Here is an 18,319-nt window from a genome sequence, read left to right as displayed (position 1 = left end):
TTAAATGGTACAAGAAAGTCTTAATTATGATTTCAAGAGGTCTTAAATTTGGGGAGGGAAAGACAAGAATTGCAATATGGCTTAATGTGACGATTTAACTTCAAAAGGCCATGATTTCATCGAATAAATATGAGAGCTGACTGTTTCAAAGTCAGCTGCTGCACTGCTTTGTTTACAGTCTGAGAAACCGCTATTTCTGCCGTTCATACAGCGCCATCTGCTGGCAGGGAATGAATTTGCATTTTCAACCTGTCTGCTGTTTTTGTTCAGACCAATGCGAACATCCACCCATGTTTTTATGCAGCAAACATGCAGTTGTAAATGTAAACTGGTAGATCGATGAGAAGATAATGCATTATAAAAATCTAAACAATTAAGCCAGTAAAATATAGTTATATGTTATTTAATTAATATAATAATTGTTTAAATTAATATAATAATTGATACTTCTGATTCAATTTCTTAAAAATGTTTTTGTGAAAACCTGTATCTGAATTCTTTTTGTTGAGTATGGTTTCACTAATAATAAACATACATTTGCATAAAGCATCCACATTTGTCCATGCCCATGTTGATTAGAGTATTAAAAACTTGAAAAGTATTAATTTAAGGTACATTTAGAACAGACTAAAAATCTGCAATTAATCACGATTTAATATTTTAATCGATTGACAGCCCTAGTTTAAATAGTAGGCTATTTCATGCTGTAACTGTAGGGCTAAAACACTGCATATGGGGAAATTACGTAGACCTACTGTTTAAATCAAATTTATGCTTTAAAAGTAGGGTACTCTTAGCAGGTTTCAGCCACCTTATTTACTGAACTGTTGTATAAAATCACATTCGCACTCTTGCTATTTGTGACAAAAACAGCACTCGTGTGATATCGCTCATCATATGATATAAATATGAGACAAAAACAATATCTTGAATTTTAGGGCATAACGGCATTTATGGAGTTGTTGCCATGCATCATGTTTGTCAACAGTCAACTGTAGGAAATGTAAGATAACGTACAGGTCTGGGGGCGGGGCCAGTGTGTTAACTGCGTTAAAATATTGTAAAATCGCGTTATTTTTAATAACTAATTAAGTTAACACGTTAAACTGACAGCCCTATTTTATTGCAAAATTTTCACAAATACACAAATATTTAGATATTTTGAGAGCGTAGGGAGACTCGATTACGTCATTCGCCGTGCTTCATGGGAGTGGGCGGAGCTAAAGATCTCTTGGCACACTTTGCTCGCTGCAACTCTGATTGGTGGAATTTTCTGTACAGCATCATGGGTAATGTAGTTTTTCGAGAATTCTGTTGTTAAACAATTCTTTTCTAAATAAGTTGAATAGACCAATTTCGGTGTTTACAAACAGTGATGAGGTTTTTTGTGGGCGGAGCCTAGCTGGTGGCAGATAATGAGTTTTTAAGTAGCAGTCTCTGGAAGCCATGGAACAAAAGAATAAAAAAGGAAATTGAGTTTATATTTCAAAATTCTGACTTTTTTTCTCGCAATTTTAAGATTATATCTCACAAATCGGATTTTTAAAAAAAATAAACTTTCCCCCTTGGCTCAGAATCATGAGTTTATATCCCACACTTCTGGCTTTTTTCCCCTCAGAATTGACAAACTCGCAATTGTTATAAAGTCCGAACTAAGAGATATAAACTTGCATATGCGAGAAAAAAAGTCAGGATTGAGAGATAAAATAGGTAAATGTTATAGGTTTAAATTAAAATTAACGCGTTAACGCATTAACGCAAATTCATTTTAACGGCACTAATTTGATTAACGCACAATTAATTCAGCGCATTTTCTGTTTCCTGCGTTAAAATATTTTAAATCGCGTTATTTTTAATAACTAATTAAGTTAACACATTAAACTGACAATTTGAATGAAACGAGAGAGCGCGTCCGCGCCTCTGCGGTGATACAAGAGACATGCGGCGACTTCCAAACAGAAGTGAGCATCCCTATGCCCTACTCTCTTCGCAGAGCAGAGCCCTTGAAGTGTGCAAGTGACCTAACTGTGAACTTCGGACTCACAACAGGTCTGCCTTTAAAGGTTCATCAGTTATTAACTGTTGCGCCAAATTTCGAACCAATTTCGAATGTTGCACAAATTTGAATCTTGTGCATATTTATCCATTTGCATATTTGTGACCTTGGAGCAACAAACCAGACATAAGGGTCAATTTTTTGAAATTGAGATTTATATATCATTTGAAAGCTTAATAAATAAGCTTTCCATTGATGCATGGTTTGTAATGTACAATAATTGGCCGAGATACAACTATTTGAAAGTCTGGAATCTGAGGGTGTGAATAAATCAAAATATTGAGAAAATCGCCTTTAACGTTGACCAAATGAAGTTCTTAGCAATGCATATATGATATATTTAAATATATTTATGCATTATGTAAATATAATGCATAATATATTTATAGTACGAAATTTACAAAATATCTTCATGGAGCATGATCTTTACTTAATATCCTAATGATTTTTGGCATAAAAGAAAAATCTATAATTATGAGACATACGATGTATTTTTGGCTATTGCTACAAATATACATACCCCAGCGACTTAAGACTGCTTTTGTGCTCCAGGGTCACATTTAAACATAACATTTCAGAAAACTTGACTTCATGTACTGTCAACTGATCAAGTGGGGAAAGCAAAATATTACCGTATTCAGAGCGTATTCCCTGTGTGTCTTTCCTTGAAGCACAAAAGGCCATGATATGATTAAAGAAATAGCGCTGCATGCATGAGGCGGTGCACATCTCCAACATGAGACGAGTCGTTTCCAATGTCAAAATAATCATGATGTTTTATTAATCGAACCATGCAGCCCATCTTGCCTCAGAAGCGTTTATCGTACCACTTTCTCTTCATGTACGCGGCAGCGCGGTTTCCGTACAGCATGGCGTTGTGGCCGGCTTCATGGATGCTCAGACTGTAGAGCTGGATGGCTTGTGTCCACTGCTGCTGTGCGAACGCATCGTTAGCCTGCTGCTTGATCCGCTCCAGATGAGGAGGAAGATCACTGGAGACGCAAAAACAGACCACAGTCACTCCAACTCAGACCAGTGTGTGACAAACGAACAGGAAGGGTCAAGTGCGGCGAGACAGACGAGACGAGTGCGGCGAGACAGACGAGACAAGTGCGGCGAGACAGACGAGAAGAGTGCGGCGAGACAGACGAGAAGAGTGCGGCGAGACAGACGAGAAGAGTGCGGCGAGACAGACGAGAAGAGTGCGGCGAGACAGACGAGAAGAGTGCGGCGAGACAGACGAGAAGAGTGCGGCGAGACAGACGAGAAGAGTGAGACGAGACAGACAAGGAGAGTGCGGCAAGACAGACGAGAAGAGTGCGGCGAGAAGAGTGAGGCGAGACAGACAAGGAGAGTGAGGCGAGACAGACAAGGAGAGTGAGGCGAGACAGACAAGGAGAGTGAGGCGAGACAGACAAGGAGAGTGAGGCGAGACAGACAAGGAGAGTGAGGCGAGACAGACAAGGAGAGTGAGGCGAGACAGACAAGGAGAGTGAGGCGAGACAGACAAGGAGAGTGAGGCGAGACAGACAAGGAGAGTGAGGCGAGACAGACAAGGAGAGTGAGGCGAGACAGACAAGGAGAGTGAGGCGAGACAGACAAGGAGAGTGAGGCGAGACAGACAAGGAGAGTGAGGCGAGACAGACAAGGAGAGTGAGGCGAGACAGACAAGGAGAGTGAGGCGAGACAGACAAGGAGAGTGAGGCGAGACAGACAAGGAGAGTGAGGCGAGACAGACAAGGAGAGTGAGGCGAGACAGACAAGGAGAGTGAGGCGAGACAGACAAGGAGAGTGAGGCGAGACAGACAAGGAGAGTGAGGCGAGACAGACAAGGAGAGTGAGGCGAGACAGACAAGGAGAGTGAGGCGAGACAGACAAGGAGAGTGAGGCGAGACAGACAAGGAGAGTGAGGCGAGACAGACAAGGAGAGTGAGGCGAGACAGACAAGGAGAGTGAGGCGAGACAGACAAGGAGAGTGAGGCGAGACAGACAAGGAGAGTGAGGCGAGACAGACAAGGAGAGTGAGGCGAGACAGACAAGGAGAGTGAGGCGAGACAGACAAGGAGAGTGAGGCGAGACAGACAAGGAGAGTGAGGCGAGACAGACAAGGAGAGTGAGGCGAGACAGACAAGGAGAGTGAGGCGAGACAGACAAGGAGAGTGAGGCGAGACAGACAAGGAGAGTGAGGCGAGACAGACAAGGAGAGTGAGGCGAGACAGACAAGGAGAGTGAGGCGAGACAGACAAGGAGAGTGAGGCGAGACAGACAAGGAGAGTGAGGCGAGACAGACAAGGAGAGTGAGGCGAGACAGACAAGGAGAGTGAGGCGAGACAGACAAGGAGAGTGAGGCGAGACAGACAAGGAGAGTGAGGCGAGACAGACAAGGAGAGTGAGGCGAGACAGACAAGGAGAGTGAGGCGAGACAGACAAGGAGAGTGAGGCGAGACAGACAAGGAGAGTGAGGCGAGACAGACAAGGAGAGTGAGGCGAGACAGACAAGGAGAGTGAGGCGAGACAGACAAGGAGAGTGAGGCGAGACAGACAAGGAGAGTGAGGCGAGACAGACAAGGAGAGTGAGGCGAGACAGACAAGGAGAGTGAGGCGAGACAGACAAGGAGAGTGAGGCGAGACAGACAAGGAGAGTGAGGCGAGACAGACAAGGAGAGTGAGGCGAGACAGACAAGGAGAGTGAGGCGAGACAGACAAGGAGAGTGAGGCGAGACAGACAAGGAGAGTGAGGCGAGACAGACAAGGAGAGTGAGGCGAGACAGACAAGGAGAGTGAGGCGAGACAGACAAGGAGAGTGAGGCGAGACAGACAAGGAGAGTGAGGCGAGACAGACAAGGAGAGTGAGGCGAGACAGACAAGGAGAGTGAGGCGAGACAGACAAGGAGAGTGAGGCGAGACAGACAAGGAGAGTGAGGCGAGACAGACAAGGAGAGTGAGGCGAGACAGACAAGGAGAGTGAGGCGAGACAGACAAGGAGAGTGAGGCGAGACAGACAAGGAGAGTGAGGCGAGACAGACAAGGAGAGTGAGGCGAGACAGACAAGGAGAGTGAGGCGAGACAGACAAGGAGAGTGAGGCGAGACAGACAAGGAGAGTGAGGCGAGACAGACAAGGAGAGTGAGGCGAGACAGACAAGGAGAGTGAGGCGAGACAGACAAGGAGAGTGAGGCGAGACAGACAAGGAGAGTGAGGCGAGACAGACAAGGAGAGTGAGGCGAGACAGACAAGGAGAGTGAGGCGAGACAGACAAGGAGAGTGAGGCGAGACAGACAAGGAGAGTGAGGCGAGACAGACAAGGAGAGTGCGGCGAGACAGACGAGAAGAGGGCAGCGAGAAGAGTGAGGCGAAACAGACAGGAAGAGTGCGGCGAGACTGACGAGAAGAGTGAGGCGAGAAGAGTGCGGCGAGACAGACGAAAAGAGTGCGGCGAGTTAGGCATAGCCTGCCCTATAGCATGGTGTATTTTTATTCGTTTTGTTAATGGTTAACAATTCGTTGTTGCATTCAAGAATTGCCGCTAATTCGAAAGTGAAAGTAAAATGCGCACGCCGCTTTTACAAGCTATTTAAAAGCGAAGGAAAGCGAGGAAAGGAGGGAACGCCCCTGCGGTGATACCGGTGTTGTCACACGTCGATTAACCAGTGGGAAAATTTCCTCACCGTCACAACCCTAATACAAACGTGATGGCGCCGGAATCAACGATGCAGTCACACATAAATCAAACCTACCTGGAAACTGTAGCCAGTTTGAGGCGGCTGGCAGGAAGATGAATCCCATTGGACACACCGTTGGTCGTCTTCCCATTCTGTACCTCTGCAATGAACAAAGAGCAGTCGATTAGTTTGACGATTCTTCCCCGTCTCGTTATCTGCGAGTCTGAGAGCGACATTTTAGTAGCATCTCTCATCTAAACTTTAGTAGCAAAACGTTGCAATTTCTATGAATCAAATTCTGTTTCAATGAATCAAGAGACTATCGTAGTTTTTATTAATATTTTGAATCAGTTTTTATTTTACATTTTAGTAAACATTTTTAGTAGTTTTCTTTTTTCTTAATTTTTTTATTTTGAGTTATTTTAATACATTAAGTTACACTATAAGAAAAATATAATAAAATTAAAATATAAATATTAAAAAAAAAAAGTTTCTATTTTATTTTATTTCAAGTAACACATTTTTTGGACCTTAAATTTTCATTTGAGTCTGAGTTGAATTGAACTGAATTGAAATTTCCCAAGTCTTTTATTTCCACCAGTTGCACTGGTGTATAAAAACATTTTTCCCCACCAAACTTCTAAACTTAAATGGATAAATATTAAAATTCATAACAATGCTGTCGTCTCACCATATGAAAGTCATTTTTTAAATATCGTGGAACCACCCAATAAAAAATTAAAAAATATAAATTATCCACAGTTAAACAAACCCAACTCTTTAAAACATTCACAACGCAAATATGTTCGAGGATGAACTTTTATAAAAATATTCTGACTAATTAGTTTCGAGGCTTTTTTAATTTCTCTTTCATACCCTGGGAACAAGCACTATACCAGAAAGCAGTAGCATCATCAAAATGCATAATCAAAGAGCCAGTTCAGTATGGTTTCAGTAAACTATAATAACCTTGCACTTAAACATTTCCAATCTACTTGGATATTCAGAGCATCTTTTAGTGAAATAAGAAAATGCATAAAGATTTCTTTGAACTTTTACATTTTTTTTAGCTATATCGCTCACACCTAGTCATTTTTAAGATCCTAAATGCAGTAAAATGACTAACTAATATACATTACCAGTCAAAGGTTTTTAAAGATTAATGTTTTCAATGTCTTCTGTTCACCAAGCCTGCATTTATTTGATCCAAAATGCAGCAGAACCAGCAATATTGTGAAATATTTTTACTATTTAAAATAGCTGTTTTCTATGATAATAATCAGAAATGTTTCTCGAGCAGCAGATCAGCATATTATACTGATTTCTGAAGATCATGTGACACTGAAGACTGGAGGAATGATGCTGAAAATACAGCTGCGCATCACAGAAATACATTACAGTTTAACAGAGATTCACATAGTAAACAGCTGTTTTAAATAGTAATAATATTTCACAATTTTACTGCTTTTGCTGTATTTAAAATCAATTAAATGCAGGCTTGGTGAGCAGAAGAGACTTCTTTAAAAAAAAAAAAAAAAATCTTACTGACTGGTAGTGTATTTATAATAATAACATTGGCTTCTGTGATAGCATTCACAGCTTACCTGATGACGAGTGGCATTTTTTGGGCAGCAGAAAGGTGTACGGCCTCTGTTTGAACGTCAGATCAAATAAATACACCTGCAAACAGGAAGCAGTATTGCATAACTGTGCATCCGCGCTGCATACTAGCACACTACCAGCAGCAAGAGTCAGTAGTTTACCTGCTCTCCACCCATGTTTACCAGCAGCTCAGTGCCGTCAGGACTGAATGTGACGTAGGTGGCCACCAGAACTCGTAATCTGTTGTTATAATCAGGAAGCTTCACCGGTAAGTGACCTACAAGCGGAGAGAAACATCTGTAGAATGTGTTTTTCCCAATACAGAAGTTGTTATAATGCTCTGGACAAACCTGCGACATAGTACTGTCCCGCGCCATCCGGTATCGATTTCCGCTTGTCGCAAAACGTGTGAACACCGGCTGAGCCACTCTGACCCAAAGACTTCCTAGGAGACGGTTCACAAACGTTACACACTAAAGAAAACATCCCTCAGAATTCTAACAACATGCATCTAAAACCAAGACTTCTTTATAAAGCGGAGAGTTCCGGTGCTTGGCTCTGATTGGCTGAGCCGCGTTCGAAGCTGTTATAAATGACGCTACAAAGTAACACACACCTTTCAGTTCTGATGACATCAAACCTGATGCAATGTGATTTGAGAGAAGGCTGTTAACACATTATGTCTGTTCTGAGCTTAATGTATGGACACTCTGCCTCACTCGTGATAATAATGCAATGACCTGTGATTGTGGATCATTCGGATGTCGTAGAGCCGGACGAAGGGCCCGTTGGCTCCCACAGCCAGGTAGTTGTTGTCACGAGGGTTGATGGCCAAACATTTGGCTTCCACGAGCTGCCCACAATACTCCGTCAGATCGATTAACACCTCGGAGCGTTTACTGCTCTCTCTCAGATCATACTGCCTGATGGGAAACACAGACGACTCTATAGTAAGAGAGACCGGAAAAGAAAAGTACATTCTGATGCCAGACTAGTTTTCTGCTTTCGTAATAATGTTCACAATCAGACCGGGAACTTCTGTAAAGGACGTAAACGCAGCCAATTGTGATTTCATGTTCACTTTAAATAAGTGTAAAGGTGTACATTTAACATTTCTGCAGCAGAATCCAGTCATTTTTACACTTCTGTGTGCCGTATGCGTATCAGGGTTATTATTATGAAACCTGAACTAAAACCATCCAAAAACATTTTAGTCACTTGAAATAAAATAAACGTTAACTGGAATTAAATAAAATGTAAAAAAAAAAAATTCATTTAGTTTCTAAGGCAACATTTTCCAATTCACTAAAATTAAAACTGAAATACAAATGGATAAAAATTTAATAACACAAATAAATATGACAAAAAATAAATAAAATTAAAATAAAAATGGAAAATATGAAAATTCAAATTCAAATATATATTTAAAAATGTTTTAAACTATAATAGTATATAGTTAATATACATTTCAAATAAATTACAATTGTACTGTAAAATACATTAAAAAACAAACATATCAATTAAAAAATATTATTAAAAACAACATAATTACTAAAACTATAACTAAAATTAAAATAAAAATGGAAAATATGAAAAAACTCAAATATAAAAAAAAAATGTAAACCAAAATTACTAAAATTTAAAAAAATGGAAAATATAAAAATACTCAAATATATAAATTTAAAAAAATTATATAATAAAAATAAAAGTTAAATATGAAAAAACTAAATATTAAATATTAAATTAAATATTAAAAACAACAAAATTACTAAAACTATAACTAAAATTAAAATAAAAATGGAAAATATGAAAAAACTCAAATATAAAAAAAAAATGTAAACCAAAATTACTAAAATTAAAAAAAAATGGAAAATATAAAAATACTCAAATATATAAATTAAAAAAATTATATAATAAAAATAAAAATGTTAAATATGAAAAAACTCAAATATAAAAATAAATATTAAAAACAACAAAATTACTAAAACTATAACTAAAATTAAATTAAAAATATGAAAATAAAAACTCAAATACATAAATAAATATTATTAAAAATGACAAAATTACTAAAACTATAACTAAAATTTTAATAAAAATGGAAAATATGAAAATAAAAACTCAAATATATAAATAAAAAAATTATATTAAAAACTATAATGTATATAGTTAATATTTACATTTCAATATAAATTACAATTGTACTGTAAAATAAAAAAAATACTATTTATTATAATAACAAAATACTTCGTGCAGTGCATCAGACTGTACAGTTAATTAAACTGCTGCCTCTGATTTGATAATCACACTAAGATGCATCACAATTATCATGCAATCTCATTTATTATTTGGCTTTGAACTTGGGTTACCCAAAGCAGCGCTCACGAGGCTATCGGCTCAGACTATTTATTTTACTGTTACATTCGATGGAATTAATTATGAGTTTTTGTTTTGACTCAGAACCCCTGTATGACGTCTGAAGCGCAGATTGAAGCCTCCGTACCTGATGACCCCGTCCTCCGCCGCGCTCCAGAAGGTGTTGGGTCTCATGGGAGCCGTGGCGATGCGCTTGACGCGGTTAGTGTGGTCTGAGAACATGTGAGTGGTCTCCTTCGCCGTCAGGTCGTGCACATGCACCTTGGTGTCTGCGGCTCCTGTGATTAAGATCCGGTCCTCGGAGTGAGGCAGGAACTGCAAACACACACGGATGAGAACGCACGTTCATGCATGTTTACTAGACGCTGAGTCAAACACATGGCCTTCACCTTCACGGAGAAGATGTTGGCTGCGTGTCCCGTGTGCATAGTGATGAGCTTGGTGTGCCGGAAGGGATCCCAGACGATGGCGTGCTGGTCATCCGAACCCGAGGCCAGGAGGCTGGAAAGAACAAACCCAGTGAGTTTATGAAGAGACACGGAGACGTGAAGCACTCTGAACTTACTCTCCTCTCTCGTTCCACTCCAGACAGTTGACGCAGCCAGAGTGACCCTGAAAACAGAGCGGTTACAGTATATTAATATTCCTCGAGCAGACGAAACTCTCCTCTATTCCAAAGAGAGCATTTATTGCCACTAAACTACAAAACGACAGCAAAGCATCGTCTCTTCACATGTGAAGAGGTGTTTACATTCAAGTCTAATAGAGTAAAAAATACAAGTAATAAAAAAAATGTCTGGTATTACTATAATGATAAATATTTGTATTGTGTTACGGCAAACCATTCATAAAACAGGGTTGCTATAGTTAACTAAAGCTAAAACGAACAATAAGGTTCATTAGTTAAATATTTTACTTAACATGAAGTTCATAAGAATGAACAATACTTCTACAGCATTCATAATTAATAAATACTGTAGTAAATGTATTGTTTGTTGTTTGTTCGTGATAGTTAATACATTAGCTAATGGAAGCTTATTGTAAAATAAGTAAAACGTTAAAAAAAAATTTTTTGGATCTTGAAATAAATGTTAAACTGAAATAATATATAAAAAATATTTTTTTACTAAAATAACTAATATATATATATATATATATATATATATATATATATATTAATCAACTGCTAAAAATTGTATTAAAATACTAAACATTTTTGTAAAAACTACTAAAAAACTTGATGCACTAAAATGACTTAAAAACTGAAATAGAAAATAATAAAACTAAATGGATATACAGTGGTGTGAAAAATTTAAAGTGTGACAAACATGCAAAAAAATAAGAAATCCGGAAGGGGGACAACACTTTTTCACACCACTGTATATATAAGTAATGTTAGTAAAATACTAAAAATTATAAATAAATAAAAACTAAAACAATTATTCACAATATTTTTTTTTTTTTAAACTAGGGTTGCAAAGGGGTGGAAATTTTTCGTAAACTTTCCAAAAATCCTTGGAATATTCCAAAAAAAAATCCTGGAAACGTTCCAAAAATCCTTGGAATATTCCCAAAAACAATTCTTGGAAAGTTTCCAAAAATCCTTGGAATATTAAATGCTTATCATGAAAATGTCAATGCATTAAGACATGAAAGTTATTATGCACATTATTAATAAAACATACTATGTATGGGCCAAAATCGCACATTAAGCGGTTTCTGGAAATTTTTCGTAAACTTTCCAAAAATCCTTGGAATATTCCAAAAAAAAATCCTGGAAACGTTCCAAAAATCCTTGGAATAGTAAATGCTTATCATGAAAATGTCAATGCATTAAGACATGAAAGTTATTATGCACATTATTAATAAAACATACTATGTATGGGCCAAAATCGCACATTAAGCGCTTTCGTTATAATGTTTTGCTAAGGGAATATGTTTAATGTGTTTGGGCTCATCTGTACATGCACACATATATCACTGCAAGTCACATTAATACTCTTTATAATGGTTTTCTATGGGAAATCACACAGTTTAGTGCACTGCATTCATATTCAAGCTTATCTGCTTGCTTGTATATAATATGCATCATCTGAATTTGGTCGGTTTATTAGCACAACTGATGGTCAACAGAGAAAGCTTTGCTTAGGCTAAGGGTGTGACGTCACATGAAAACTATTGCTGCGTCCCAATTCGCATACTATCCATCCTAAATAGTATTCGAAAATAGAATTAGTATGTCTCAAATCATAGTATGTTTAAAACAGTATGCCAAAGATTCCTGGATGGTCGGTTAGAATTGTAAGTGCAGATCGATGCACACTCTAATGGCTAATATTGCCCACAACACACGGTGGACGAGGATTCCATTAGAACTACAAAATGTGTTAAAAAACTACAAATATGGCGGATACACTCGACCGACGGACAGGTGGATAAACGGATTTCAGTAATAAATAATCAATGTCTAACCTGATGAAAAATATGAATTTAATGTTTTCCATGTTATATTTCATCTGCAGCAACACTGTGAGCTTTTATAATGATACGTTTGGTCATTAACTTTTAAATGCATCATTATGCAAACACGTGAGCAGAGTTCTCGACATGATAGACCCGCGACTAGCAGATCAACGTACCTCTTAATTTCTCTCCAATATGGTAGGAAATCAAATTAAACTAAATGTGGATGATGTTAACTGTGATGAGATGATTGACAGGGCAGTTTAAACCGTGACAGAATGCACGTAACTAAGCAACAGAGCCGTTAAAAGCAGCTATGAGCAAGTAGTACGTTCCAAAGCTTGCCTACTATTCTTCTACACACTCAAAAGTATGTACTTTTTCTTCACAAAAAGAGTACATACTTTTAGGGCATAGTATAAGTAGGCGAATTGGGACGCAGCATATAATACGTTAACATATTAACACTAGAGCCCGACCGATATATCGTTTTGCCGATATTATCGGCCGATATATCGGGCAAATATGCCACCGATATGAAAATGAGCAAGTAGTACGTTCCAAAGCTTGCCTACTATTCTTCTACACACTCAAAAGTATGTACTTTTTCTTCACAAAAAGAGTACATACTTTTAGGGCATAGTATAAGTAGGCGAATTGGGACGCAGCATATAATACGTTAACATATTAACACTAGAGCCCGACCGATATATCGTTTTGCCGATATTATCGGCCGATATATCGGTATATCGGGCAAATATGCCACCGATATGAACATTTTTTTACAGAACATATAACGCAGATAAAATGCTTAAAATGGTGTAATTACTTAGTTTGTCTTAATTACTTTCCATTGTCTGCTACTGGCGACCTGGATGAAACGCTTTAAAGCTTAAGTCTATGGAAAACGGCGCAGCGAATCCGCACCAAATTCGGGGGATCCCTTCAGCTCGAGGAACCCTCTCGAACGCAAATCGAGTGTACGTCTAGAGGCCCGCTTTCGAATGAGACCACCCCCACGTCGATAGCCCCCGGGGTTCGTGAGTTACGGGTGGTTAAATTCGCGGTCCGGTGCCAACCGATCAAGCGATCCCGGGGGGCTACCGACGCGCGGAGGGTGGCGTTCAAGAGGCTCCTCGAGCTGAAGGGCTCCCCCGAATCTGGTGGAGATCCGCCGGGGCATTCGCGAGATAGTGACACCAGCCAACACTTTCCCTTCAGTAAGAAAGTCTCGGTGTAATTACTTAGTTTGTCTTAATTACTTTCCATTGTCTGCTACTGGCGACCTGGATGAAACGCTTTAAAGCTTAAGTCTATGGAAAACGGCGCAGCGAATCCGCACCAAATTCGGGGGATCCCTTCAGCTCGAGGAACCCTCTCGAACGCAAATCGAGTGTACGTCTAGAGGCCCGCTTTCGAATGAGACCACCCCCACGTCGATAGCCCCCGGGGTTCGTGAGTTACGGGCGGTTAAATTCGCGGTCCGGTGCCAACCGATCAAGCGATCCCGGGGGGCTACCGACGCGCGGAGGGTGGCGTTCGAGAGGCTCCTCGAGCTGAAGGGCTCCCCCGGATGGTGGAGATCCGCCGGCGCATTCGCGAGATAGTGACACCAGCCAACACTTTCCCTTCAGTAAGAAAGTCTCTTGTTCAGGCAGCATTCAAGCGTGGTCTTATTCGACCGTAAGTGCCCCGCGCAGTGGACTTCACATGATATTCCAGTTCCAAGGGAACGCACATGTTACATTCAAAGGGCATTAAAGTGTGCGAGACGTGAATTTATATTGCATTTATTTACAGAGTTATATTATGTCACACTTCTCTAGTAAGTTTCGTCTGTGTGTGTGTGAAGACAGTAGCGCAAATCCGTGAATGAATGTTCCGAAGTGAAATAAACTTCAAAGGAATAAAGTTGAATGGAATTGAATTAAAGTTCAACTTTACCGTTCGGTGCACTGATGTCAGACTCATTTTGAATAATAAAGTTTATTGTTAAATTGTTAAATGCCCTGCCTTCATTACATATCTCTGTCAAGTGTTTGATCGCCACATCTGAGTGATCACTGCAAAAAATGTGTTTATGTATATATATATATATATATTCTGTTTATGTATATACTGTATTCTATATATAGTACCAATCAAATGTTTGGACACACGAATGGAAAAGTGTCCAAACTTTTGACTGGCACTGTACTATAATATACACAAAGAATATCAGCCAATATATCGGCCTTTTTTACTCCCTAATATCGGTATCGGGCCCAAAAAAACCCATATCGGTTGGGCTCTATTTAACACACTCACCTGTAGCTCGGCCTCCAGCCCCAGACGCTTTATAAACGGGTCGGTCACATGGTAGTGTCTCTGGAAGTCCAGAGCCCGGTTCTCCTGCACACACACACACACACACACACACACACACACACACACGAGACACGAGAGCGTTACACAGCAGAACCGGTCAATGAACTGCTGTTGTGTGCTGCACATGCTTCAGACTTGACATGAGCGTGAGTTAATGAACTTCTCCTTTGGATATGTACACAGGGAGGAAGCTCACCCGGATCTGCCGGCGCAGGAGATCCCGCGTGACGTTCCTCGGGGTCATGGTCTCACAGCACGCCATCAGCGGACGATCTGGTGCCAGAGATCTGCGATCATGCTGCTTTGCACTCTTTGGAGACAATGCTGGATACCTGCTTGATTCATTTACACTTTCATTAATTGTCAACACATACAATGATGTTCAAAAGCTTGGAATCAGTAAGATTTTTAATGCTTTCTGAAGATCACGTGACGCTGAAGACTGGAGGAATGATGCTGAAAATACAGCTTTGATCACAGAAATAAATTACAGTTTAACACATATTCACTTAGAAATCTGTTATTTTAGATTAGAATAATATTTCACAATTTTACAGTTTTTCCTGTATTTTTGGTTAAATAAATGCAGCCACGATGAGCAGAAAATGTATATATAAGGTCTGACCGATTATTTAAACACATTTTTTAGAGTCAAATCTGCATTTAAGTCGACACTACATGCAAAAACATTTGTATGCACTTCTCAATAGTAATTTTTATGCTATTTGTCCTTATAACTAGGGAAAAAACTACCAAATAAATATATGTTTAAGTGTAAAATACATTATTTTTGAACATAATATTTCAGAATACTAAAAATGTAATCTATCAACTGGGATATCTCTTAATGTAAAGACACCTATAGTGTACTAATAATTAAAAACTGGAGGAATTATTATTATTATTATTTTTATTATATGCATGTTATATAATGACGTTCGCGATTAGCATTTTTAGGTTTAGTTGACCAAGCAGGCCTTCTAGCTTTATCATAAGCAGTACTAAAGTGTAAGTTTAAAGCACATAAACGTGTTAATGTGACTGATTAATCAGACTTGCAAAACATAAACAACCGCAGACTAGCATTAGCCGACTAGCGACCGCTGCAAAACTACACATTTAAACACACCCGAGCACTTCTGACAGCAGCCAGCAGCGTGCTGCTTATTAAAGTTTGTCCAAGGCGAGATTTATTGACTAATAACTCGCAGATATGAGAGAAGTGTGTGAGATATCGTCTTACCTCAGAGTCCGTCCCCGGCCTTATGTCTGCGCAGCGCGGTGAAACACGCGAGGTTTACGCTGGAAACTCCGCTGTGCTCTCGGTAAGCGGTCTCAACGCTTTAACCATCCGCCGAACAGTGCCTACAGCGAATAAAGGACTAGTTGTGATGAAGTATCGGTGAGATTTTGAAGCTACGTTACTAGCGAGCGTCCTCGACTGACAGCGCGGGTTGCCAGATCCGCTCAAACGCAGCCGAGCGCTTTTCATCTCAACAGACTCATACTTTCGATTTTACACGCATGTAATTGTGCTTGTGTTATAGTCACCTAATTAATTAAAAAATATTAAATTACAGTACTTGTCAAAAGCGCTTTAAATTATATAATTTACATCGAGTATTAAAAAGAATGTATTTATGCGAATACTACCTACGTTTACGGCTTTGGAGGAATATCTGGCAACACTAAAGTGTTCTCAAGGCATTTCCTGTTTTGTTCAATTACAAAATACAAGACTTGTTTTTGTTTGTGCACTTTTGTTGTCACTTTATATGAAAATCCTAAGTTAAAAGTTCATTATTATTATTATTTAAAGTTTATTATAGTTAACTAAAACTATAGTTAAAACCATTAATAAACATTTTCATTACTTGAAACAAAATAAACATAAATTGAAATAAAATATTTGTAATATTTTTTTAAAATATGAACTATTTCCGCTAGTTGCCAGGGCAAAAAATCTCATTTTAATTTCACAATTAACTTGATGTACTAAAGTAACTGAAACTAAAATTAAGATGAATAAAATCTATGTAGACATATATAAATATATAGTTCCATTCCATTTAGCTTAATGTTTAGTGCTAAAATAACTAAAAACTAAATAAACTAATTAATTTATTTAATTTAATAAATTAATTAAAACATTTTATTTATGTATTTAGTCAAACTAATTAATAAAAAACTATATAGACATATTTAAAAAAAACAAAAACGACTAAAATTAAAGTGAAAAATTAGTAAAAACTATATAGACACACACACACACATATATATATATAAACAAAAACTACTAAAAATGGCACACACAAAAAACAACAAAATTACAAAAATTAAACTGAAAATGGAAAATATAAAAATAAAAACTCATTAATAAAAAATATGATAGTATCTTAATGATACTACAATTACACTTTAATAAATCGAGAGTTAAATATAAATTAGAGTTAAAAAGTTGTAATTAAGCAGAAGGTCGCTGAAAGTCGAATTGAGGGGGGGCTGGGGGGGGGGTCATTATAAGCATTAAGGGACCCCCATAACACCCAAAAAATATACTTGGGGGGTCCCCTGGTTTTTCGATAAAACTTTAATACTTAAAATAAAGTTTCAATTGCTGTATTAAATTTTGACCTGCTGATGTTACATCATATTTAATTTTTACGCGTTTTTACGGCGTTGCTCATTACGGCATTGCTCATTACAACCAATCACACACGATTCTGTTGAGCTTAGGAATGCAGTAGCCAATCAGAGGCGTTCAGATCAGTCATCGCTGAAACCCCAGAGTTTTGTTCAGACTGAAACTCACGAATTCCCTCATCATAAGCAACAACGTATGTACGATGTAAGTTAGAGATTCATGTATCATACCGTGCCTGGACAGCTTTATTGATTATAAGAGGAATTATGAGTGCTTATTAAACGCTAGCTAGACTGAATGCACATTTAGAGTGTGTTCTTTCACTGCATGATTCAGTCTAATAAAGTGCATTTAGAATGCTCCCAAAATTCAAGATATGGGGGCAGAAAATTTATATTTATATCATTTCATTTAGTTGATCAATATCACACGAAGAGTGCCGTTTTTCTTCGCAAAAATCACAAATGTGATATTGATTTTATACAAGAAGTTAATATTAAGATACTTACGTTTTAGACGCCATATTGTCAATTTTTTTGCTCTATTTCGCCAACAAAAATAATTCCAAACAAAGCCACAGCGCTGTTTTGCGTCTCTTCATTCGTTCCTGAATGAATCACTCGTTTAAATGATTCGGTTTAATAGCTATGACTCACTTATTAACAGTGACTTGCTGCCACCTGCTGGCGGTTTTAATTTCACATTTTAAAGTACCTTTTTATATATATTTTTTAATCATTTCAAATATCAGCATTCAACGTTTTAAGATTAAAATATATCAAAACATTATTTATGCATTTGTAACTGCGGGTTAAAGCATCCATGCCTTGCATTAAACAGTGTGTATATGCATCTAAATGCCTCTTCAGACGCAGCTTCTGTGTTTCCTCTGCGTTGCATGATAATGATTTTATTTGTTGGTAACAGCCCCAAATGACTTATCATTGTAATTGACTATATTGATCACTTTATTGAGAAAACAAATGGCTTTACAAAGGTACAAATGCCCAGAAAGGGTAAAAATCATGTTAAACTTGTTGGAAAAGATTCATTTCTGTCACTGCGGTGAACTGACCACCACACAGCGCAACACACTCAGCAAAATATCGTCTGGTTATCGACCGTTATCGATAAAATCCCAGAAAATATAGAG

The 18,319-nt window shown here is 38.3% G+C and overlaps 1 protein-coding gene across 4 annotated transcripts in view; it reads right to left on the bottom strand.

Moving 5' to 3' along the window:
* Positions 1 to 15,994, bottom strand: part of LOC107572893 (WD and tetratricopeptide repeats protein 1) — a 23,114-nt gene extending 7,120 nt beyond the window's left edge. Inside the window, exons 1-12 of one of the 4 annotated variants that reach the window (XM_016259319.1) lie at positions 15,763 to 15,994; positions 14,719 to 14,839; positions 14,463 to 14,546; positions 10,258 to 10,304; positions 10,082 to 10,193; positions 9,820 to 10,007; positions 8,060 to 8,242; positions 7,670 to 7,764; positions 7,481 to 7,596; positions 7,322 to 7,397; positions 5,793 to 5,877; positions 2,884 to 3,057 (exon numbers count right to left, since the gene is read on the bottom strand). In XM_016259319.1, coding sequence (XP_016114805.1) covers positions 2,884 to 3,057; positions 5,793 to 5,877; positions 7,322 to 7,397; positions 7,481 to 7,596; positions 7,670 to 7,764; positions 8,060 to 8,242; positions 9,820 to 10,007; positions 10,082 to 10,193; positions 10,258 to 10,304; positions 14,463 to 14,546; positions 14,719 to 14,784 — 1,226 coding nt within the window. In that variant the 5' untranslated portion in view covers positions 14,785 to 14,839; positions 15,763 to 15,994. Of the gene's footprint in view, positions 1 to 2,883; positions 3,058 to 5,792; positions 5,878 to 7,321; positions 7,398 to 7,480; positions 7,597 to 7,669; positions 7,765 to 8,059; positions 8,243 to 9,819; positions 10,008 to 10,081; positions 10,194 to 10,257; positions 10,305 to 14,462; positions 14,547 to 14,718; positions 14,858 to 15,762 lie in introns of all 4 variants that reach the window. The other 3 variants (XM_016259318.1, XM_016259317.1, XM_016259320.1) reach the window with 3 other exon arrangements.
* Positions 15,995 to 18,319: the final 2,325 nt, after the last annotated feature.

Source organism: Sinocyclocheilus grahami, unplaced genomic scaffold (assembly GCF_001515645.1).
Source record: "Sinocyclocheilus grahami isolate Dianchi unplaced genomic scaffold, SAMN03320097.WGS_v1.1 scaffold1829.1, whole genome shotgun sequence".
NCBI lineage: Eukaryota > Metazoa > Chordata > Actinopteri > Cypriniformes > Cyprinidae > Sinocyclocheilus > Sinocyclocheilus grahami.
The sequence above is the reverse complement of the archived record's forward strand: the minus strand, read 5'-3'. Positions and strand labels throughout refer to the sequence as shown.